Source organism: Camelus dromedarius, chromosome 32 (assembly GCF_036321535.1).
Source record: "Camelus dromedarius isolate mCamDro1 chromosome 32, mCamDro1.pat, whole genome shotgun sequence".
NCBI classification, from domain to species: Eukaryota; Metazoa; Chordata; class Mammalia; order Artiodactyla; family Camelidae; genus Camelus; species Camelus dromedarius.
The window spans coordinates 16,592,481-16,616,194 of NC_087467.1; the positions used below are offsets into that span (position 1 = coordinate 16,592,481).

General features: G+C 42.0%; 1 protein-coding gene across 1 annotated transcript in view; it reads left to right on the forward strand.

The window, feature by feature from the left end:
- CLUL1 (clusterin like 1) overlaps window positions 1-23,714 on the forward strand; it is an 88,560-nt gene that overhangs the window by 63,636 nt on the left and 1,210 nt on the right. The window contains exons 3-8 of the mRNA XM_031439103.2: window positions 6,605-6,723; window positions 7,856-8,004; window positions 12,655-12,822; window positions 14,713-15,145; window positions 18,114-18,251; window positions 21,324-21,538. Coding sequence (XP_031294963.1) covers window positions 6,618-6,723; window positions 7,856-8,004; window positions 12,655-12,822; window positions 14,713-15,145; window positions 18,114-18,251; window positions 21,324-21,538 — 1,209 coding nt within the window. The 5' untranslated portion in view covers window positions 6,605-6,617. The remainder of the gene's footprint in view (window positions 1-6,604; window positions 6,724-7,855; window positions 8,005-12,654; window positions 12,823-14,712; window positions 15,146-18,113; window positions 18,252-21,323; window positions 21,539-23,714) is intronic.

The window sequence follows — 23,714 nt, forward strand, 5'->3', positions numbered from 1 at the left end:
AAGCCAAGGGATATATTCTATTATTTATGTGCTCCTGTTTGTATTTTATTATTTGATTTGGACTTGCAAGTACTTAGGCAATTATGGATCAGAAAGTGGACAAGAATGTTACTGTGCAGCCGAGAGAATGATTTACTCCTCCACAGGTCATTGGGATAGGCTTCAAACACAGGTCATCAAACACTTATGGTATCTTACCCATCTTGTTGCCATGGAGATCAAGGACCAAATTAACACACACTTGCCAGGGTCATAGTAATGTAGCCAGAATTTAAAGAAAAACTTGGTTTTTAGTGCTGTATCATTTCACTTGTTTACTCTGATGGTCTGCTGATTTCTATGTGCTTTAGTGTATCAATAATAAGCTTCTAAAGCCATTAACTCATGAGGGTCTTGACATTCCTCGAGCCCAGATACAACACATCGTCCGGCAGTCGGTTTGGGTTGGCCACTGGATTGAAGGAGTGAGCGAAGTCTGGGATAATTCCCAAATGTCTGGATCTGGTGACAGGGAGACCACAGCAAGGCGAGCTTGAGGAGTAAAAGCTGGATTAGGAACTGTTGAGTTTGAAATCCCTGTGGGCCATGTGGTCGGAGAGACAGCCAGCCAGAAGAAGGTTGGCCAGGAATGTCTGTGGTTCCAGGTCACATCAGCCAAAGAGGGTGCCTTGGCATCTTCCCCAAGAAGAAAATCCTGGGGAGTACAGACACCTAAGGGTGGGACAGAGGAGGAGGTCAGGAGAAAGATTGAGCATTAAGGCCAGAACACCAGTTACTTAAAGAATAGTTGCTAGGCAACTGTGCCAAATGCCACGTGGAGGACAAGAAGGAGGTCAAAACACACTCGGTAGCTCCATGATGCATTGAGCAACAAAAGCTCTCATTGGCAGTGAGAGTGAAATCCGGGCGGCAGGGGTGGGGAGTTGTGCGAGGTGAGGGAGGGCGAGCCCCCAGCCTTTCTCATCCGGGACACAGCATCGCTGTCTACCCTTCGCTCATCAGACCCCCAGTGGTCACCCGGAATTGGGCTCTTTCCCGCAGCCCACCATCCAGTCCCACCTCCAAGAAAAGCCCCAAGTCTGACCACTTCTCACTCTGCCCAAGGAGCCACCACTGTGTAATGAAAACCGCTCCCTCGCTGGTTCCCCTTCTACCTGACTGTCCTATAATTCCGTTCTTCACAGCAGCCACAGCAGTACCAGTCATTCGGACCATATTATCGCCCTTTGTAAAATCCTCTGCAATGACCCCATTACTAAAAGTAATTGTTAACTTCGGACCCTGCCGGACCACACGATCTGCACTTTCTGCCTCTTCACTTAACCTCACACTTGCCCCTCCTTCTGCCACGTGGGCCTCTTTTCAGTTCCTCAGATGTGTGGGGTCTATTCCTACCCGCGCCCTTGCTGTTCTGTCTTTCAGGCAGAGAGGTCATCCTGCACCCCCTGCTCCCCACCGCCTGTATTGGCTCAAAGCTCTGCTGTTGGCATCTTGAAATTCTTCATTTTCGAACGGAGGTACCTCACTCTTCCATTTTGCACCAGGCCCTGCAGACGGTGTAGCTGGACCTGCTCCCAGGGATGGTGTTGGAGAGAGGTTCCCTCCTCAGAGAGGCCTCCTTTGGCCCCCAACCTAAAGTAGCCCCCACCCTCCAAATTTCTGCTGTGCTCTGACCCCCTTTTTATTTTCTTAGTAACAACTTCCACTCTCCGGTGCGTCCTTGCTTGTGTCCTTATTTGTGTCCACTTCCCTCCCCCTGGAGTGCAACACCGGCTCCTAGAGGGCAGGGACCACCTGTTTGGTTCCCACCACATCCTCAGGATCCTCAGTGTGTGGAACACAAAGTTCCCCGCCGTACAGTTGCTGATGAACAAGCTCTTCCAAGACTGAACTCCCTGGAAGCAAGGGCAGTAGCTCTGGGTGGAATGGAAATTTTAGAATGCATTTGATATTTGTGCATGTCCTGATTAATAATCCACTTTATGCGGTGTTAGTCTGTACAGATAAATTCTGACTTCATCATGAGGTTAAGTGGGATATAATTTCCTCAAATTGTAATCAACCTTGATCATCTTCATGAAAGATTTTGAAGTCTGAGTTCCATGCCTGCCTATGTTGTATGAGCCTAAAATAATAATTTTAGTTTAGTCTGAATTTTTAAAAGAGGTTGTTGGTCTAACTTCCAATTTCATTGTGCTCTATGGGTCAATAAAACACTTCCATTTGTATTAACTAATTTGACCTTTCCAGCAACTCTGTACAAGAGAGAAGGTAGCTGTAATATTACTTTACAGATTGACTCGAACTGTGTTGAAGCTTGATGAGAACAAATGAATAATAATCATAGAAATTTAGAGCTAGGAGTAACAGTTGAGCTTACGTCTTCCAATAATTTCTCATTTTTAGATAAGGACACAGAGAAATCTGGAGCATATGCTGTGGCAAGAATTTTGATAGAACTTCATTCTTAAATCAGCAAACTTTATCCATCACCACTGGTCGAGAGCTAGCCAACATTTGCCCATGAAGAGGGCAATTTTAAAAACAGTATTTACACTTTACTTCTAAAATTTTGCTTTTTGATGTGAATTATATCCTTTAAGTTTATTAAATGAATGACTAAATAACTGAAGATTTAAAAAGGAAGAAAAGAAGAAAGTAGACCTAGTGAAGTTAATTACTGTTATTGTTGCCGAACCAGGCTCATTCTGCCCAACACTCAGTGAGCCAAAACGTTGAGCCTCCAAGACTTACGGCAAAGAGAGGGCTTCTTCACAAGGCAGCCAAGTGAGGAGACCAGAGAGCAAGTTTCAGATCAGCCTCCCCAAAGGCAAAGGGCTTGGGGTATTTTAAGGATAAAGAATAAAGAGGCCGGGTGGTCTGAGGAGTGGGGAGCATGAGGAAAGGTGCTTGGGAAAAGGTATGGTAATCGTTGTTCAGCAAAGGCCTCTGCACGTTAAAAAATGAGGGTGTTCAGCACGATCTGAGGGTGGAGTTTTGGCCCTCTGACGTCAAAGGCCACCGTGGACACTCACGTATGCCAGTTGGAGGGTCGGTGGTCCTATCCAGTCTTAACCAGCTCAGCTCCAACTAGACACAGCTGACTTCAAGTTCCTGGAAAGCAACTCAGGCGAGTATCTTATTGCTCAGACTGCATACATGCTGCTTGGAGGACATGCAAGTCTTAAAATGACCTTGATTAGTGAAGACAGGTGAAATGGATTGACTAACGATTACCCATGGTTTCATTATAATCTACATAACATAAATCATTTATTTGAATCTTTATGCTTTTGTCTTTTACTTTACGTCTCTTGATTTTTTTTTTAAGTGGGAAGGGGAGAGACATCTATCAGAGTAACACTCCCTCTCAAACAGGAATGGAATGGGTCATGTGACTCACAGGAGAATCCGTTTGTTCTGAGATCTCAAGTTGCAGGGAACACACTAGGGCTTTGCTCTCTTTCCTCCCCTTTCCGACCTTGCTGGTGGGAGACAGCAAATCCCAGCTTGTCCACAGGACACGTGCAGGGCTGCCGGGTGGCACAACAACCATCAACACTGTATCCCGGAGTTGGGCTCCGCAGAGGAAACAGCACAAATGGCACAGGCTTCCCGGCCAGCTCTCTGCCAAGTAGGTATCCCAAAGGGCGGGCTGGGCAAGTCTGTTAAGGGGTAACCTATCAGCAAGTCCATTGTGGCCACACATCTAAGATGCTCTGTCCAACCCTGAACTTAGCAACGACAAACTTGACATTTGAAATCCATCTGTCTGACTCCTGTATTTCTCAGTTAATACCACATGCATCTTCTTGTTGTCCTTCTTAATTAAGATGACCTTGTTTGTCTCCTTAGTTACCAACCGACGATCTATATTTTCCAACCCACTTAAATCTTGAACATAATGATATCATAATTGTGAAAGTAACCAGATTCACATGAAGTATTGCCTAATCAAGAACAAAATGGCAGCTGTGAAAACAGATGAAATAATTAGAGGAAGAAACTTTTTGGAAGCCTCAGGATATTTTAAAAGTCATTAGCACTAGTTAGCAATAAAATTATTTTCTCGGAAATTACACTTAAAGGGGAAACAGGGAATACAGGAAAAAATCTGCCACTAGAGGATGAGGCACTGGTCTTCCTAAACGTTGGTTCCATTTTCAGCAAAATGTGAATTTGTTGAAAAGCGCATGCTCGCAGACTTAGTAAATACTTTTATGGTTACCGGGGAAAGGGGGTGGGAGGGGATAAATTTGGGAATTTGAGATTTACAAATGTTAGCCACTATATATAAAAATAGATTTTTTAAAAAGTTTCTTTTGTATAGCACAGGGAACTGTGTTCAATATCTTGCAATAACCTTTCATGGAAAAAATATGAAAACGAATATGTGTATGTATATGCATGACTGGGACATTGTGCTGAACACCAGAGATTGACACATTGTAACTGATTTTACTTCAATTTAAAAAAAAATAAAAATAAAAAACGCATGCAGATGCCAGCCGTGACTTCAAATGGGTCCAGATTTGGACAAGACCAAACTAATGAGCAAAGGTTCTCACCATCGAGTTTGTGTTCATCACAATCCCCCGAGACTGACTTCCCCAGGACTATGCTCTCCTCCTCCTGAGGCAAATGCCCAGAAGGCTGCTTCTTCCTTTGGCCAACCGGTCACCTCTCAGGATAGGACCCGTCTGTCTGTAGGTGTGGATTGTAGTTGCTCAGAAGTGACATGAGGCTATATAAAATAATGATAGTTCAGGTTTTGCTTTGAGCCGATCTGTTTTCCAATAGAGCTAAGAGGTTTCCAGCAAAAACAGAGAATTAGCCAGTAGTTGAGACAGCGGATATGGGTGTGGGCAGGACTTCCAGGGGGGTCCTGTCATTGCCCATCTAGGTGCCCAAGCGGAGTAGAGAAAAACTCCAGACTGCAGGTTCTTCAAACACAAGGATCAACTGGTAAGGGCCTCCGAAAAGCAGGTGGACCAGGTCAGAACAGCCAGCGTGACTTGCTCTGAAAGTACTGAACACACAAGTAGTGGTCAGCTAATCCCTCAAAACGTGCAAAGGGGGCCCAAGACAGTCTTGAGGTTTCAGTAGCCAGAGAGACCCAGACCAGCCCTGGCTGTGGTGACTCTCTAAATTGTTTTTAAATGAATCTTCTGCTGAATTTTCCATTCAGCTAATCAACTCTCAAATTGTAGCAACATACTCAGCTATGACATTGTTTAGATGCTAAATTTTATCACTTTATCTAGTTAAAGTGTGTCTTTATATATTTAAAAATTGCCAAATGACCTGTCAATCATCTTCAGAATGTTTTATCTAGGAGTTGACTTACTCTATTTCATATTGTTGTTTATATTTCCAATCAAAGAAATTTCTCTGGCCTATATAAGAATAAACACATCATAAATTTCAAATTTTTAAAAAATATATTTTTAAGGTTTTAATGAGTCCTATCAAAACATATTTGTGTAAAATAAAGTAACTCAAGGTCATTGTTCCTGATTGTGTAGACAGCCCGCCCTCTAGTGTTTCGTTCTAAACTCTTCTACATTTTAAACCATACTCTTAATCTCAAAATGTTAGGTTAATAGGATTAAGAACTGTGTCATCAAATTTATAGAACAAGGCTAAATCCCTGACACGGAGGAAAATTAAAGCAGAGAAAAGTGAAGGTCCTTCCAGAAGCTGGTGGAAACCTCACTGAGGAAAGCCTGCAAAGTTAGTGGTAAATATATTATTAAAGTTTTATTTGGGAAATAGTGTCTTAATAGAAAGAGAAGAGTTAGTTCAAATGATAGATGTAGAAGTAAAGCGTGGCAGCTTTGTAACCAGTAATATATTTAAAAGATATTCCAAATGTTGATTAAATAAAGGTGGGGGTTTTTTTTTCCCAAAATAACAAGTACACATAAAGCAGATAAATAACCCCTTTGGGAGGTGTTTTAAGATAATCTAACTTATTTTTTAGATATAAATTCATTAAAGCATACATTTGTATTTAGAATGTTTACAACTAATGTATATCCATAATTTTTAAAGGAAACATATTATCTGAGAAGAAAAAATTTTAACTGCACTATACATATATATCTTGATGGGTTTTAGAAAATATATGAGAAAAATCTGAGACTGTTTTTGCTTTTATTTAAAAAAAAGTAGTAAATTATCTTAGTAAAAACTTACTTGAGGACTCAGAATTTTGGAGGAAAAAGGCAATCCCTCTAATATATTTTAACTAATTCTGTGTTTGGGGATGTTTACTGTTGAGAAGGAGACAAAATGAAGTTTAGATTCTATGGAGCCATGAGCTGTACTGTTGGTTGCCTTAAATTTCAAATACTTCAGATGATGACCTTATTTAACTGTCATGAATAATATAAACAAAATAGGGACTTGGGTTGTCTTTTTGTTTTTCAACTTATTTAGATTTCAGATTTCCTCAGGTCTCAGCCATATTAGCATACAAGGTCTAAAGTCATAAAGAAAAACCCAGAGGAGAATGCTTTGGCTCACCATGTGTCTTCAGTTGATGCCGAGGGACACTAACTTAACTGAAGGTATTCCAGGCAGGTTTGTTCTTCCTCTGCAGTAACGGCAGAAACATGAAGCCGCCACTCTTGGTGTTTATTGTGTATCTGCTGTGGTTGAAAGGTTGTCACTGTGCACCTACTTGGAAGGACAGAAGTGCCACCCGTGAAAACCTGAAGGGTAACGTTTGGTTTCTTTATCTGCACTGTGTCCTGTCTGTCTGTTTGCGCATCCCGCCAGCACTTGGGGTGATTTACAGCTGAGAGAGAACCGTATTCACGATGCCCTCTAGGGTCACGGTGAGATGTTCTCTAGGCGCTTAAACCAAGCATAGGAGATGCCGAACATCTGGGTAAAAATAGAAAATCCCAGTTGCATATCTGAGAACGGCTCCCATACCCAGATGTTTGCTATCACACAGATAAAACTTGCCAACTCTCAGACTGCATTTCTTGGTCTCATCCAGATGTTTGGTGTCCTCTAGGCACAGCTTTAATGAGCAGTGAAATTCTTTTCTCTCATTTGAAAAATTTAAACAATTAAAGTAATCCATGCAGTTATTCTTGAGATAATGAAAGAATGGGTTATAATGACATTGAATCTGGTTGGTCTGTGCTCATTAACTTGTGGCCTTTGCTCGATGATATATGCTTTGGGTACTTTGACTTAGAAAAATAAATTAGCCTGAATGTTCCTTTTTGGGGGTCTGTAATTAAATTTGGAGGCCAGATTAAGCTCCTTCAACAGCCACATTGGCTATTGCAAAGAAAGAGTGACAAACAATAAATTTCATACCCGCTAAAAGCTTATGAAAGGGGTATAAGCGGTGTCCAGGAGGTTATTAAAGAATCTTGCATGATTTGATGCCTCCTGGGAAGGTAATTGAAGCTGAAAGAAAGGGAAATTGTTCACTGTGTTTGAGGTTCCCAGTTGGGCATTTAATATAAATTGTCTGTGAAAAAAATTCAATGTTTTCTCTAATATAAACACACTTGGGTTTTAAGGGAAAGGAAAAAAATTGGATAAATGAAAACAGGCCCTGAGGAAAATGATAAGAATGGGGTTAAATGAACTCTGACTTGTCTGGAAGCTCAGAAGTGAGGACCAGAAGGTACCCCCCACGTGGTCGCCGGGTCCACGTGGCTGCTGACAGCTGAGTCGTCGTGATCTGCCTCGGGAGTCTGATGTTCTAAAAAGGAAAAACAATTAAGCCTCTATTTGGGGGACATGAAAAACTGGTGAAGTTGTTGTATTCTGATATATTGTAATCTGATCAGATCTCAAAGGAAAAAACTACGACGTAATCTTTTAGGCTTTTCCGAGGCTGGGGAGATAGATGTAGACGAAGAGGTGAAGAAGGCTTTGATTGGCATGAAGCAGATGAGAATCCTGATGGAAAGAAGAGGGGAGGAACATTCCAACCTCATGAGAACCCTGAAGAAATGCAGAGAAGAGAAGCAGGTAAAGCAATGGGCAGTCATGCCTGTTCTTAAACAGATGTGGGCCCCCAGTAGTGCTCACCGAGTGCAGTGAAGGACTTCCTCATTCTCCCTAACTGTAGATCTTCTGGAGAGCCATCCTTATTGGAGGAAAATCTTGAAGGAAATTTCAGATTTCTTCAAAGAACATATTCCTTGTAGACGAGGCCTTTGCAGGACTCCAAACTTGTGAATCTGGGAGATTCAGCTCTGTTTGGGAAGTGCTGCTTTGCTAAAAATGCTTTATCATTGTTCCCCTCTGAGTCAGGATATTAAGTCAAAAGTGTTCAAGGAAGAGGCGAAAGGTATGGGGGAGGATGTAGCTCAGTGGTAGAGTGTGTGCTTACCATGAACGAGGTCCTGGGCTCAATCCCCAGTACCTCTATTAAGAATAGATAAATAAAAACCCAATTACCTCCTCCCCTCAAAAAACAAACAAACAAAAGAATTAAATGAAAATGTGCAAAATCAGTAAAAGGGCTCAAAGAAAGAAAAAAATGTGTGGGGAGTTTGGGGCTAGAGCAGTGGCCTCCAAAGTTTCTCGCTCTCCCATCCCTAATACCAAGGTTATTGTTAGCATTCACTCCTGAATACATGCATTTTAGCTTATTTATAAATTACACCCGTGAACTGCTAACATTATTATCTCAAGACACGAAGTACACTTAGGGTGAGGCTCATCATTAGCTAGGGTGGAAGTAAGTCCATATTTCAAATAATCTTCTAGATACTTTGAAAAAACGTTTTAGCTTATTGCCAGATCTGATTAGATCGTCATGTTTTTACTGACGCAAGCCAACAGAGGGCTCATAGCGAAAAAGCGGAGGGCTGCCATTTGCTTCCTGTCTCCCTGAACTGAAGTTATTTGTATTTTTTAATCTGCTGGGGTTCCCCCCCCCCCAAGCATCTTTTAAAGCCACTTGTCCATTTAGTGAGGGCTGGCTTCATCAAAAGTACTTAATAAAAACCATCACTTACCTGAGTCCTCTTAAATGGTAATTCATTGCAACTGGCTCCATGTGGACAAAGAGAGAGGCCACCAGTGTCAGCGCCTCTGAGCTGTACTGGGTCCCTCTTCCCCAGCGTGCTCACGCACAGCTGGTCCCATGCAATGCCTGACACCAGCACCCCAGGAGAGCACCGGAGCACAGGAAACAGGGCATCAGCCTCATCAATTGTTTTCATTCAAATGCCTTTACTTAATAATTGTTGTCCAAACTGTGTATCTTACCAATGGAGAATATATGTTATATTTAGGTGCCCCTAGGCAAGATTAGCAATTGTTCATATGTTACAGTGGAAAGCTCAATACGTTTCTAAATTACAGACGTGGCGTGGCTCAGAGTTTAACAGCATTAATCACTACTATTATTGCACTGAAAACAATGAAAATTTTTAACAATTTATTTTCCAACATGCCTTTAAATCAAAGAGGATAGTAAAACTATAGCAAAAGTCATTTAGAAAATATTTTAAATTTTAACATTGAGAGTAAATTACTTTCAAATTTTATTTTCATTGAAATATTTTTAATTGTAGTAAAACATACATAATATAACATAACATTTGCCACCTTAACCACATCTATGTGTACAGTTCAATAATGTTAAGTACATTCACATTATTGGGCAACCAGTCTCCAGAATTCCTCCCATTTTGCAAAACTGAAACACTATACCCATTAAACAACTCCCCATTTCTCCTCCCCATAGTCTATTTTTAAATTTAAAAGGCACAAATAGAAGTTCCAATATCTCCTCTCTAGACCTAGACTAGACGTGTAGCTCTCTAAGGTTGGGGTCACCAAGTTCCTGACAGCTGCTGGAATTCCCTTCTGAGCACAGGGGCACTGGGTGTCCATCAGGCAATTGGGGTCACAGGCTGTGACCCCGAAGCTGTAGTCAGCCTGTCCCCAGACTGGCTGACCTTGCAGCTGGCTCTCTCCCTGCATCACGCAGGGTCCCGGACAGGGAGAGGAGATTGCTTGACCAGCAGCTGCACGCCCTCCTCCTGCTTGGCAGCAGTCAAAAGACTGTGAGGACATCAAAACCAGCTCCTTCTGAGGGGAACGTGGAAGCGCCTCTAGCTGGGTTCTTCCCCGGTGGGTGCGTGAGTCTGGCCGCTGGGAATAAGGGCCCTAGATATCACTTACAGGCCCTTTATAAAACACATTATCACACGTGATCCTTCCAACATCTGAGCAAACCATTACTTCCCTTTTACAGCTAAGGAAACTGAGTTTCAAGATGTTAATTAATGTGTGAACCCAACCCTGTGAAGAATGACCAGGAGAGAGTCGGCTGGCGCTGTGCCTGTGGGACCCAAGGACTTTCTGTTTTTCTCCCTTCCCCGAGCCTCCTGGCAAGCCCAGGATGCAGTCAGTACATATGAGGAAAAGGAGGCTCGGTGTGGGGTGGGTCAAGGAAGCAAGCATTACTTTCATTTCTGACCCTGGAGAATCCCAGGAACTAGAGAATTTTTATTTTATCTTAAGACCTGCTTATTTTATATTAAAAAAAAACCATTGAATTATATTTTTAAACTTTGGGCACTCATTTAAAAATTAATTTGAGGGGATGAAGGTATAGGTCAAATGGCAGAGCACATGCTTAGCATATACAAGGTCCTGAGTTCAATCCCCAGCACCTCCTCTAAAAATAAATAAGTGAACTTAACTACCTCCCCCACACAAAAATAAATTAAATTTTAAAAATTAAAAAATTTTAAAAATAATTTAAAAAAGGAAAAACCTGTTTAACCCTGAGTCTCCCTTTCTAAAATTATTTCAGACCTAAAATAAAGGACACTTTAGACAAATTACGAATTGGCAAATTTGGGGTGGGCACCCCCAGTCTCCCAGTACAAAACACCGCCCATCCCCAGGTGACCCAGCGTCAGCTCAGTCCCCCTCCTCAGCTTTTCCCTATTTCTACTAACTGAGAGCATCTGAAACTCGCTCTTACTAAAGTGGGAAACCCTAAAGCAGCTTAAAGTGATTGCCCATCCCCACCACGTCCAGGTTGATGTGGAACTTTGATAAACCACGAACTGCAGGAAGAGAGTTCTAAGCATGGACTCGGTCAGTGGGTAGGACCTTTGGGGGGAAGCAGAAGCAAGGGACAGGGCATTCCTAAACCAGAGGCCTCCTTCCTCCATGGCAACGGTTCGCTACCAAAACTTGGGCTGTGTGATTGGGTCACTGGTTTTTGTCATGCTTCAGAGGTGAGTGGAAGGAAATCAGAGGATAGTGGGAGAGGTGCCTTGCCTGCTCAATTCAACACAAAACCTTAAGAGGCAGGTCCTACAGTTATTCCTATTTGCTAAGAAGGGGCTCAGAGATGTTAAGTAATTTGCCCAAGGGTGAACAGTGAGTGTAGTTTGTAATTGGAAATATTGCGATTTGGGTTTACGGTGACAATGAGCAGAATATTTCAAACAGACTGAGAATCTGGGCAGCATTTTTGCCTGCCCTGTCTTCCTTGAGGAGGTGTAGGGTTCCACAATTATTCTGCAGAGCCCAAGAGACAAGCAAGACCTGCCTGGATCACAAGGTGCATTTGGCAGGCTGGGGCCCTGCTGGTTTTCTTATGTGGAACGTAGCAAAGGCCACCTGGTGTAGCCCCAGGATCCTGCCACAGGGCAGCTGAAAAATCTGCGCCCAGCAGAGGAGATGTGTGAGATTGTCAGTGCCCAGGTGTTTCTTTGGGCTTAATATGCCAGGAAAGGGTGATTTCTTTTTCTTTTCCAGTAGGTAAAGTACACACTCAATTGGTTTTAGAAACTGTGTTCCCTCATGTTTCTTTCACGTGAGGGAGTTGCCGTCAGCTCCAAGGCTGTCATCTTATGGACGGTCTGTTACAGCCCCCAGCTTCCCTGAACTACATCTCAGGCCTGGAGGGAGCTGGTCTGCAGAAGTGCACACAGGCCGGGGGTTTAGGGATTGATCGACCCCGGGGGAGATCCGGGGCAGGGTTGACATTCTCGGGGACAAGTGTCACTTCTGCTGAGCTCCTAGAGCGGGACCTGGTCGAGTACAGCAGGCACCACAAGGGGGAGTGCTCGGAATACCGAGGAGAAGGAAGACTCATAATACAGCATCTCTGCCGTCAGGATGCAACTCACAGTGAAGCTTTGATTTGCCATACAGGAATTGTGCTTCCTTGCAATGCTTAAGAACATACAAAAATTAAAGGCAGCGTGAATGAAGGAAATAAATGTGTTCAGCTTTACAAGCCTTAAAACCCATTTTCTACATCCTCCAAGGGCGAGAGGTGAGGACAGACAAGTAAACAGGTCAATTACAGGCATTCGGGGGAGCAGGGGCTGCATCTTCACTGCTGGTTCACCCACAGGGAGCGGATGTCTGTCCCACAGCAAACACTCAATAAATAGTTGTTGAATGAATGAATGAACAGGTGAAGGAGAACTGCACAGTCTTCAGGAGGGACCAGTTGGTGTGCATTTCTTAACCTAACAGAAAGCTTCAGGGCAGATCTGCCAGCTGTCAAGGACCTGAAGAAGGAATGAGGTTGAGTTTAGAAAATACACATTCTGTAAAGCGAGAAATCAACTAAGGTACAACACATAGAGTCATGAAATGGAAACAGGGTGTGTTTTTCTACTTTTTAATTAGGAAGCCCTGAAACTTATGAATGAAGTTCAAGAGCATCTGGAAGAGGAAGAAAGGCTATGCCAGGTGTCTTTGACAGATTCCTGGGATGAATGCAAATCTTGCCTGGAAAGTAACTGCATGAGATTTTATACAACCTGCCAAAACAGTTGGTCCTCTATGAAAAACACGGTAAGGGAGAAATAGAGCTCAGGCTTTCTGAGTTCTTAAGGTACCTGCTTCAGCTTACTTTTAAAAATCAATTTATATTAATATTGAGATTAGAGATGGCTGATCTGATGTTGGCCTTTTGCAACCTAGAATCTTGCAGTCATGCTTTTGTGTGAATCACCTGTGGATATATAATTTCTAAGTTGGAACAGCCATCCAGTGTTTGTCCCTCCCTTTCATTACACTGTGTGTATCTCTCAGGAGTGCCCTGACTCCTTCTGCCTCCTACTTGTTTATTTCTGAACATCTTCCCACTAGATTGTAAGCTCTTTGAGGGCAGGAACCGTATCTTATTTGCCTTCATTTAAGCACTGTAGGTGTTCAATAAATGTTTGCTAAATTGCATTCTGAATAATAGTATTACAGTCTTTTGATTTCAACCTGCTTTATTTTTAACCTTCGAAGGCATTCTCTGCCCCTGAGTCTCTCCTTCAATGGGCTTGCCCTCTCTTGGCAGCACCCAAATGCGTGTGCACACACATGTCCCCTTTACCCTGATCCATGCATGCCCTGTAGGACTGGCATGTTTCCTTTTTTGTCCCCTTTGGCTCCCTTCTGGGCAGAGGGAATCACAGAGGGTGGTGACCTGAATAGGATAAGCTCTGACCCATAAAAGGCTCGTCTTCTATTGGCCTGAATTTCCCCTCCCCTTCAAGAAGTTGGCTGAGTATGAAACGCAGTGAAATTTCCCTCTCCATCTCAGAGCAGGCACTAATTAGAGTCTGCGCCTGGCTCAGCAGTGCCCTATGCAATTACAGAGGGAGCACCCCCTAAGATAATTCATATGCCAAGTTAATTTGCCTCCACTGTTAACTGCACCTGCTCTATTTTTATAGCCATTCTCTAATACACCAGAATATGTTGCAATGAGCACTGGCTGGAAGTCAGGAGGTTTGGGGACCATTCCGATCTGTGCCAGTTATATGACCTTAAGACAATCTCTTGAGCCTTTAAAGTTTTGATTCTGTGGCTGAATTTAAGTAAAGAGAAGCTGGCAGAGGGAGAAGCACGTGATCCACCCAGATTAATTTTTTGAGAAATGCACAAGTCCTCTAGGAATTCCTAGAGAATGATTTGAACAGCATTGTAGGGGGCTATGGCAGTGATGGTTGATATGTTCCGTAACACTCATCATGGCCCTATCACTATCATATAAGGGCTACTATGTCTGGCATGAACTTACATGTCACATAGATGAAGTAGAGCATAGTGTGACTGCTGGAAGGCCTCCCACTGAGTAGAGAATTCTATAATTAGAGCTTCATTCCTTTGGCTACAACCAAGGAGGGCTTTGCTCACCGGTAATATGTAACATCTCTAGATAACCTATTTAGCTGTATTAAGCATCTATGGTTCAGTGCAAATGTATTGATCTTTTCTTTTCCATGGACTAATTTATGAGATGAGAAAGAAGAGAGCATAAGGACACAAATGACATTCCACTGAAGAAGAAAAAAAAGGGAGAGAATTAAGACACTAAGGCAGAGGTGAAAGACAAGAGCCTTCAGTTTTCAGACAATCTACACAGTCTAAAACCATGTATGCCAACCACCACCAGTACATCAGGGCTGTGGCTTGACAACAATATGGAAAACTTGGCCTTTTAAGGCCTTTAGTAGGCAAATAGAAACCAAGAGGAATTTCAGACCCTATTTCCATAGTCAAGGTCAAAGTCAGATACATGAGTGTTGATAAATGATCTTAAAGTAGATTACCTTTTCCTAGCTTGTCCAGAATTTTTCTTGATTTGGAATGACTACTGTAAGTTGACTTTAAATTTTACAAAAAAAAATAATAATCCAGAAAGAAAATAAATGTATTTCATTTTTTGTCCCCTACCCCACCCCACAGATTGAACAGTTTCTCTGGAAGATATATCAGTTTCTGTTTCCTTTCAATGAAGATAATGAAAAAGATCTCCCGGTCAGTGAGCAGTTCATTGAGGAAGATGCACAACTGATCCAGATAGAGAATGTGTTCAGCCAGCTGACTGTGGCTGTGAGATTTCTCTATAACAGGAGTTTTCATGTCTTCAAACAGATGCAGCAAGAATTCGACCAGGCTTTTCAATCCTATTTCATGTCAGATACAGACTTAATTGAGCCTTACTTTTTTCCAGCCTTAGCCAAAGAGCCAACGAGAAAAGCACATGTTGGGCCACATTGGGACATTCCTAGCTTTTTCCAGCGGTTTTGTAATTTCAGTCTATCTGTTTATCGGAGCGTCAGTGCAACAGTTACTGAGATGCTGAATGCAATAGAGGATTTATCAAAACAAGACAAAGGCAAGTATCAAAAGATGATTTTTTGCTTAGATATTTATACTGAAGTCAAGTTTTGTTTAGCTTTAGAAAGGGTGGCCGCTTCTAAGTCATCATACGGTGTTTCTGAGGATGACAGTTTTTGGATCATCAAGGTGTCAGAGCCTCTTAGGGGAAGCTTTGAGGTCTGCCAAACACCAGCCCCCTTCCATCATTGTCAAGAGCTCTGTGGGGCTGTTCTCTCTTTTTAAAGCAAACTTTCAAAGCTGAGAAACAAAATGCTAGTAAGGTGAGAACCTGAAAAAGACAGTTGCCTCCTTTATTCAAACTCAGGCAGACACTCAGCTCTGTTCTGCTTGAGCATCATGGAGTTTCTTTAAAATCAGTCCAGGCTCCTCAATTCCCAGTTTAGGAAGAAACCTAGGGCCGTGTCAAACCAGGTCACACGTAGCGCCCTCCTCGGCCTCCTCCACCTCACTGCTGTAACTCCTGCGATCAGAATGTCCATGCACACCACCAGAGAAAATGCTCGTAGACACACCGCAAACTACAGAAATGGAAATTTCTGAAAAAGATAAGAATTACCTTCTACCAATAACCACCCAGGCCCCCTGATATTTCCATGTTGGAACTACAGTGCTGCTTGATGTTTCAAGGCAGAAGGAGGTACCTTCTCTGGGCGTCTGTGGAGTGGCTGGGACCCAGCACCTCGGAAACGAGAGCTGCTGTGTGGGCCACGTATAGAATCTGTGTTTCCTTGGACTCATCGCTCATGGGCCACTAGGCCAAGGAAGAGGATGCTCCTCTCTGACATGAAAGATGCAACGGGCTCCTTCTAGAAACCCTGCCATCAGTGACAACATGGATGAAGCCGGAGAACACTGTGCTCAGTGAAATTAGCCAGACTCAGAGGGACGAGAATTACATCATCCCACTTCAATGAGGAATCTAAATGAGCGAAACTCCTAGAAGCAGAGAGTGGAATGGTCACTGCCAGGGGCTGAAGGGACGGGGACAGGGGGAAATGCTGGTCAAAGGTACAAAGTTTCAGTCATGCAGGACGAGTGAGTCCTGCAGATCAATGGTACAGAGCGGCACCCACAGTGAACAGGACTGTGCTGTGTACTTAATGTTCCTGAGCAGGTAGATCTTATATAAAGGGTTTTCATCGCTAACGACGACAGTCATTTTTAAAAACGGCACAGGAGGAAACTTTTAGAAGTGCTGGGTAGTTTCACAGCATAGGCTGGTGATTGGTTTCATGCATGGCTGCTTATGTTCAAGCTCACCAAGTTGAAGATATAATTACCTACAGCTTTTTGTATATAGGGAAAAAATGGGCTCCTTCTAGCTAGTTTTCAGTTATATCAGCTGTAGCGAGCAACCTCTGAATCAAACTCTCAAAATTGCCGAGGCCTTGCATAATAGCCTCCATGTAGGAGGGGCTCGCCCAGAACAGATCAGAGACTGAAGCCAGGAAACCGTGTTACATCCTTCCCGCCCCATTGTTCCCCCAGCGAGAATGGCCATCGTTACTGGAACCATTAGGTTCTATTCCCGGGTCTGGAGGACTTTTCTTGTAAGTCAGGTGTTTTTCTAGCATTCCACTCTGAGGCTCCAAATTCCCCGATATGAGGGAAAGCATCAGGGCTGTAGACTAAGTAGACTCAGTGCTGGGATGAGACTGAGTAATTTTTGCCTGACTTTTAAATAGACCTAAAAAATAAAAATTTTAAAAATATTCGAGATGCTGGGAATAAGATGAGGATTAGGACACAGCCCCTGACTTTTAGGAGTTCAGCCTAGAGAAGGGAAAACAGGTCAGTGGACAATTACACTACCATTTCATATGCAGAATGTCAGAGGGTATGGAAGAATAACAAGATTAAAATGCAAGACCAAACCCTTTCCTTCAAGGGACTCAAGAGTCTAACAGAGGAGATGGAATTAACAGCACACAATGCAGAGATGTTCTACAGTAGAACTCACAGGGGTTCTGTGGGGTAAGAGGAGACGCCACTAAATCTAACAGGAGTGAGAGAAAACAATTTCTATTCAACAAAGGGGATGGCTGCCTTACACACCAGATGATCAGCAAATGACTCGTAGGTTTTTAAACACTACACTTCACAATTTATCTCGAAATGATTCATTCTTTAAACATTAAGGATTTAATATAACTATATCATTGGGTTACAAATTAATAATACATTTTTCCTAATGTGAAACACTCCATTGGGAACTGTAGATTTTCTGTTGAATGGACTTCTGTTTACATCATCATTTTTATATGGATGGTTAATTCTTCCAGAAAAAAAAAAAAGATTTCTCAAATTTGATGTTTCCCTAAATCTTTGACCTACTGTTCATAACATTATGTATACGAAACACAAAAAAGAATAGCAAGAAAGTAAATGCTTACCACACAGTTTAAGACACAAGACATTTCCAGTATCTTTGGAATGCCAATGCACATCTGAATTACAGCTTTAAGGAATTAAAATAATGACTAGAAAAATTTTTAGAAGTCCATAGAGAAAAGTGGTTTATAATCCCCTATTTAGTTAACCCCAGTGACATCAGAAATAATAAAAATAAGGCACACTTAATTTAAAATAATTCAAATATACAAAGGAACACAATAAATGAAAGTCTCCCTCTCCCCCCCATTATTCTCTCTTCCAACAGATAGTTACTATTAATAATTCTCATGACTCCTTCCAGAAAATAAAATTGTTTGCATTAATCTCTGTGTGTGGGGGTATGGAGCGAGTAATAATAATATTAACAATGAGTAATAATAGTAACAGGGTACTTGTTAATAGATGTCAAATTGTCCTGGCAACCGCTTGCACCAGTGTTCACGCCTACGATTAAATACAGAACAAAGATTTTGAAGGTGCTGGTTGGAAAATGGAATGACATTGTATCTACACCTTTAAAGTTCAGACTCTCTAACGACACTAATGTGAAAATGCTGTGTTACCTGCAGACTCTGACCACGGCCGCCAGAGTTCGAAAATGTTGCCTGTGCGGGGCAGGGGACTGTGTGGAGAACCTAACCAGAATTCATCAGAATGTCTCCAATTTCACACAAGATGCCAAAAATGTCAGGATTACCTCTGGGAAGGTAAATACTTATTATTTTCTTGGGGTTTCAATTGCTCTCTGTTCAGAGGTCAATATCTCACTTTTACAAGCATCATGGATTCATCCGCTGCCCCTCAAGCATCACTTTGCGTGCTCATTGCCATCTGGGGGTGGCTCAGGTCAGGTTTATAACTTATTCAAAAAGTAGGTCAACTCACTTTTCCCCTTTTTTAAAATTCCCTCATTGTTCCTGTGAAAATTCTTTATGGTTAAAGACCAAATGAACTCTAATGTGTGCAAAAGAGAACCATGAGCGAATTAGGGCAAACTCTTCCTTCTTACTACAAAGAAAAAGAAAACCACCAAGGAAGAAATCACATTGTGGAAGCAAATTTTAGCCAAGCGAGTTTTTTTTTTTTTTTTAAGTGGCCTGAACTCTTTCCAGTTGGTGGGTTAATTACTATTAATTACTAATCAGTACTTAAATATGAATAGTGCCTTCTCCTCAGCAGCCTGATGAACCCTTCCCCTCCCAGATCTGACCGGGAGCAGCCTTTCATTCCTTCCCCAGATGGAAAGTTCTCTCCAGGAACCCTCCCGCTTTCCTCTGTGCCTCCCATCCCTTCCCTTTCCCTAACTGAAGTCTCTCCTCCACCCATTTATGTCTTCTGAATTGCTCACTGGGTGACTCTCTGCACCCCTTTTTTATCATTTGGAAGATGAAATCAATATATCTACTTCACACAGGTGTTTTGAGGATGAAGTAAATCATCTGAAGAGGTCGTGATTCTCATCATTCCAGTGCTGTTTGTCACGGTCACAAGGCTGCATGCAGACACTGAAGTTTTTACAGCAGAAAACTGTACACTAATGTACTGACCTCTTACAAAAAGAGTCCCACTCAGACATCCCACCTGTGTGTCATTAACTTCTTTTCATTCGGTTAAAAGCTTTGATGAGTAATCTCTCCCTGATTGTCATAAGACAATGGAGGAGATGCGGGGGAGGTGACTGGTGGTCAAAAGTTAGAAACTTCCTTTACGAGATGAATAAGCGCTGGGATGTAATGTACAGCACGGTGACTGTAGCTGACACCGCTGCATGATGCCTAGGAGAGTTGTTCAGAGAGGAGATCCTCAGAGTTCTCGTCACAAGGACAGCACTTTGTATGACAGTGAGAGGACACGCAGCTGTTCTGCTTGTTTCAAGTTTTGGATAATTTTTTCTTAACAATGTAGACGTTATTGCTTATGTGTTCTTTTGCAACTTGGTTTTTCACTCAGTACAGTTGGGGAGATTTAGTCATGTGAATACTTGTGGTTCTAATTCATTGATTCACTGATGTATCTTAGTCTATGTCAGAACATCACAATCTATTTATCCCCATTCTCCTGCTGAAGTGCATTTAAGTTGCTTCCAATGTTTTGCTGTAACAAACAACTCTCGATACATTTTGTCAAATAATGATTTTGCCTCTTCAATCCACATTTGATTCATTCTTTGTTCTAAGACTAAGCACATACCTATAATTATAATCTTATATTTGATAAATGTAAGATAAATGAAATACTTTCCAAAATATCATAGATCTTTTTTTTTTTCACTATTTACCATACATTTTTGGCCCAAATCTTGAATGGATTCACTGTAAGTGGCTCTTTTCCCATACCACTTACTGGCACTGGAGACATATACCTAAATTCAAAATAATAGTTTCAAAATAAAGAGGTCAGATGTGGAAGGGATGGAGTGGGGGCTTTATCTGTTTGGGAAATATTTTATTTCTTAATACAGGGAGTAGGCACATAAGATTTATACTGAGGAATTTCTGTCTCCAGCCCAGTCTCTGTTACACAAGGCCATGTAATTATCACTTAAACTGGATCTCTTTTAAAAGTGATGCAGGCAGTATTAATGATTACTTGACAATAACAGACATAAACTGGGAACTTGCACCAGCAGAAGGGGACACATGGACACTAGACTAAAAACAAAATGGCCACAATATTTTGTGGTTCCTCCCATATTTGTGTCTGTCTTTCCAGCCTGAGAATCTGGGCTCGGCCGTGGGTCTGTCTCAGGCTGCTCACTAATACTCTGATGGGGACGCATGGGAGATGGCACTTCCCTGCCCCCTGGAAGTTGGGCGTGGCCGTCTCACTCACTACTGGAGGAAGCCTTTAAGAATGGCTGAGGACTTGTCTTGCTCCCTCCCCTGACCGTGGGACTATTCCGCTCCACATGGTGGAGGCTCCATCACCCTGAGTGAGGAGGTGTGTAGCAGAACCTTCACCCAAACTGTGACTGACAGGTGCTGGAGTGAGAGAGAAACCTTGGTGCTTCCAAGTCACTAAGATTCTGCAAATCTGTGTTACTGTTGCACTGCAGCCATCTGGACTGAAACAGTTACAGGAACTTATACAGCTGTGCTGCTGAGAGGCTGAGTATTGTGTAAAGATCATCTGCAGGCTACGGAAGTGTCTCTCTGTTAGGGCATCTGGGGCAGGAGAGACTGTTGTGGGAAAAGACCACGGCCTCTCTAAACTACAACTTCTGTTTACTAAAAAAACGTGCCTTCAGAAAGGTAGGGGTGGGAAGACTACCTCATCTTGGGTCTTAAAAATCAGCTTATTGGGTTTTTTTGAGACATAAATATAATGTAAAAATTCCCCAGCCTTCACATTATTCCAGAAATTGTTTTGGGATCTTTAGGAGAGGGAGAATTGTGCATTTACGAGTAAAACACATTTACAATAGTAGACATTTGAAAAATAATTCAAGGAAATATTTTGAAAACAAAGGGAGTCACAGTTAACAAGATACAGTACAGATTTGAAAGGAGATCCAGATATTCTTTTAAAATGTCTTCTTTTGCAAGTTGAGAGCTGTTAACTTTTAGAATAGTGATATAAATTTTTTTAATGATGGGGGAAGAAGGTGAGGATTTATAATTTCTCTCATGATCTCTGGTAAGGAGAATTCTACAAGGGACACTCAGTTACTCTGTTAGAGAGTGCCACTGAAGGAAAAAGCCTTCCCTAAAACAGAGGTGAAACTTTGTGCAAAACACAGTCGCATGAGAAAGGAAAAAGTAAAACTCTCTCTCTGCTAGACTGTCCTGATGTACCTGAACTACACACGAAAGTAGATGAGGCCCTCGAGTTGGTCAACGTCTCCAATCAGCAATACAACCAGGTTCTCCAGATGACCCAGCATCACTTGGAGGACACGGCATATTTGATGGAGAAGATGAGACAGCAGTTTGGCTGGGTGACGGAACTGGCGAACCTGACCCCAGCACCTGGGAACATCTTCAACTCCACAAAGGTAACGGACAGACCCGAGAACAGATATGGAGACAATGTATGCATACACTGATTCTTCTGTTAACCTCTTTATGAATTACATCTGAATTTGAAAACAAGCTGTAGGAGGACGTTCACACTTCCTTGTGATGGTATTTGGGCTGATTTGAGGTAAAATCATGCACGATCTTTAGAAAACAAGAAACTCTATTAAAAAAATTTAAAATATAAAATACTTTCTAATCCAGAGATGGCTAATTCTGCTTAGAGCTATAGTGCCGTAGCTGATACAGGTGACCTTGAAGAAATCTGGTCAATGTAGTTTTTAAGAGAGAAGACTTTCAGGTAAAGCAGCCTGAGTTCAAAAGCTGACTCTGAAACTTGCCAGCTGAGTAAGTTTGGGAAAGTTCCATATTCTTTCTAGGTGTCAGTTTTTCCACCTGGAAAATGGGAATGATGAAAGCTACCTTAAAATGGATGTCTGTAAAGCGATGAGTAAAGTTCCTTATCCAAAGCAAGAGCTCCATAAATTATAGGGCTCGTTAGTTTTTGACACAGTAAGCTTCTGACTTACCTTGAAGATTAAACACATTTATATGCTGATATTCACATAAAAACATATTGCCATCTTAAGTCGCACTTACACGGCATCTCCCCCATTCAGTCAGTAACCCCAGTTGCATAATTTAAAACAGTGACTGAATTTCCTGATCCCCCTCCCCACCACACACACGTATTACATTAGTACACAATGCACCAGCTAGTGGTTCTTGATGAGGTCAGTAATAGAAGGCCTGAAAAAGCCCGGGTATGAAAATCACTGTGCAGACCAACCGAAGGTGCAACATTTTGTGCAGCATGTAATGTTAGTGCCCTACCCTGACCCCGGGATCCCTGTACCAACTCCAGCTGGTGCTGCCGCTAACTGCTCACCCCTGCAAACGTCTCCAAAGGGTCACCCTTGGTGCCACTTACTCTCCAGAGCTCCCTGCAGGATCAGGCTGAGGCTAGCGGTCACCCCAAGCTACATCCCCAATTAGCTCCTTCCCCTTCTCTGTCTTACTTGCCTCATCCCCTTAAAAGTTTCACCTGAAAGCGTCCTTAATCAATACCTCACCGGGTTGGAGTCTCAGGCTCTGCTCCTGGGGAATCTGGCCTATGGAACTCTGTTGCCTAATGATTCTCTCTTTCCAGCTGCAAAGTTGTGGCCCATGTGTGGTCTGAGAAGTAAGTCTAGAGAGTCACACGCAGCACTTTAAAAACGCAAACCGAAACCAGAATAGGACAGACTAGAAGAGAAAGTATCAGAGTGCATTGCATTTACTAAGGTGTATGCATTTGTCATGGAACTTTCATTTCCATGATGTGTGTTTATGTGTGTGTATAAATATGTGTGTACAGTGTATATGCACGTATGTTAAGATGTGTGTTTTTGAGCCCAGATGTAAAATGTATTTGTAACTACAGACCACAGTCAAAATGCTCCAATCCCAGCTGACTCTCTGATTCAGTTACCTCATTAGATAGATTATACCCTAGGCAAGAAAAATAATTCGATATATTTGATCACCCTCACAAATACATTTAGTTTAAAGAGGAAAAATTCTTGTGAGGAATGAGGAAAAGAATCAAACTTTAAGAAAAAATTTAGCAGTGCTTTCAATCTTTAGAAAAGTAGAGCCAAATATTTAACTGTTCTTGTTGTCAGGATTTCCATTGTGTGCTTCAATTTGCTTCCACTCTAGTAACATTAACTAATTTATCTAAAATTTTTATATTGATAACAAAGACACTTGTGCATCAAAAACTTCCATATAAACTAAAATTATGGTTTTCAATGATACATTTTTTCTAATAATCATCATCACTAAAGTGGACTTACTATTTATCAGGCGGTGTTCTAAGAACACTCCTCATATATTAGGTCATTTAAGACCTTCAAATGACCCTATAAGGTGAGTATTATTGTTTCCTAAATTTTTCAGATGAGGCACAGACAAGTTAAACAACTTGTCTGAGGTCACACAGCAGCTCAGTAGTAGAAATGGGATTCAAACCCAAGCAGCTTTTTCCGGAATCTATGGACTTAACCACTTTGCTGAACTGCCTGTAAAAGTTCTTTTTCTCAAAACAGCTCTTATTTCACATGTAATGGAAAGTGCAAATCCATAAAACAGCAAGTACTGGAGAGGAACCTT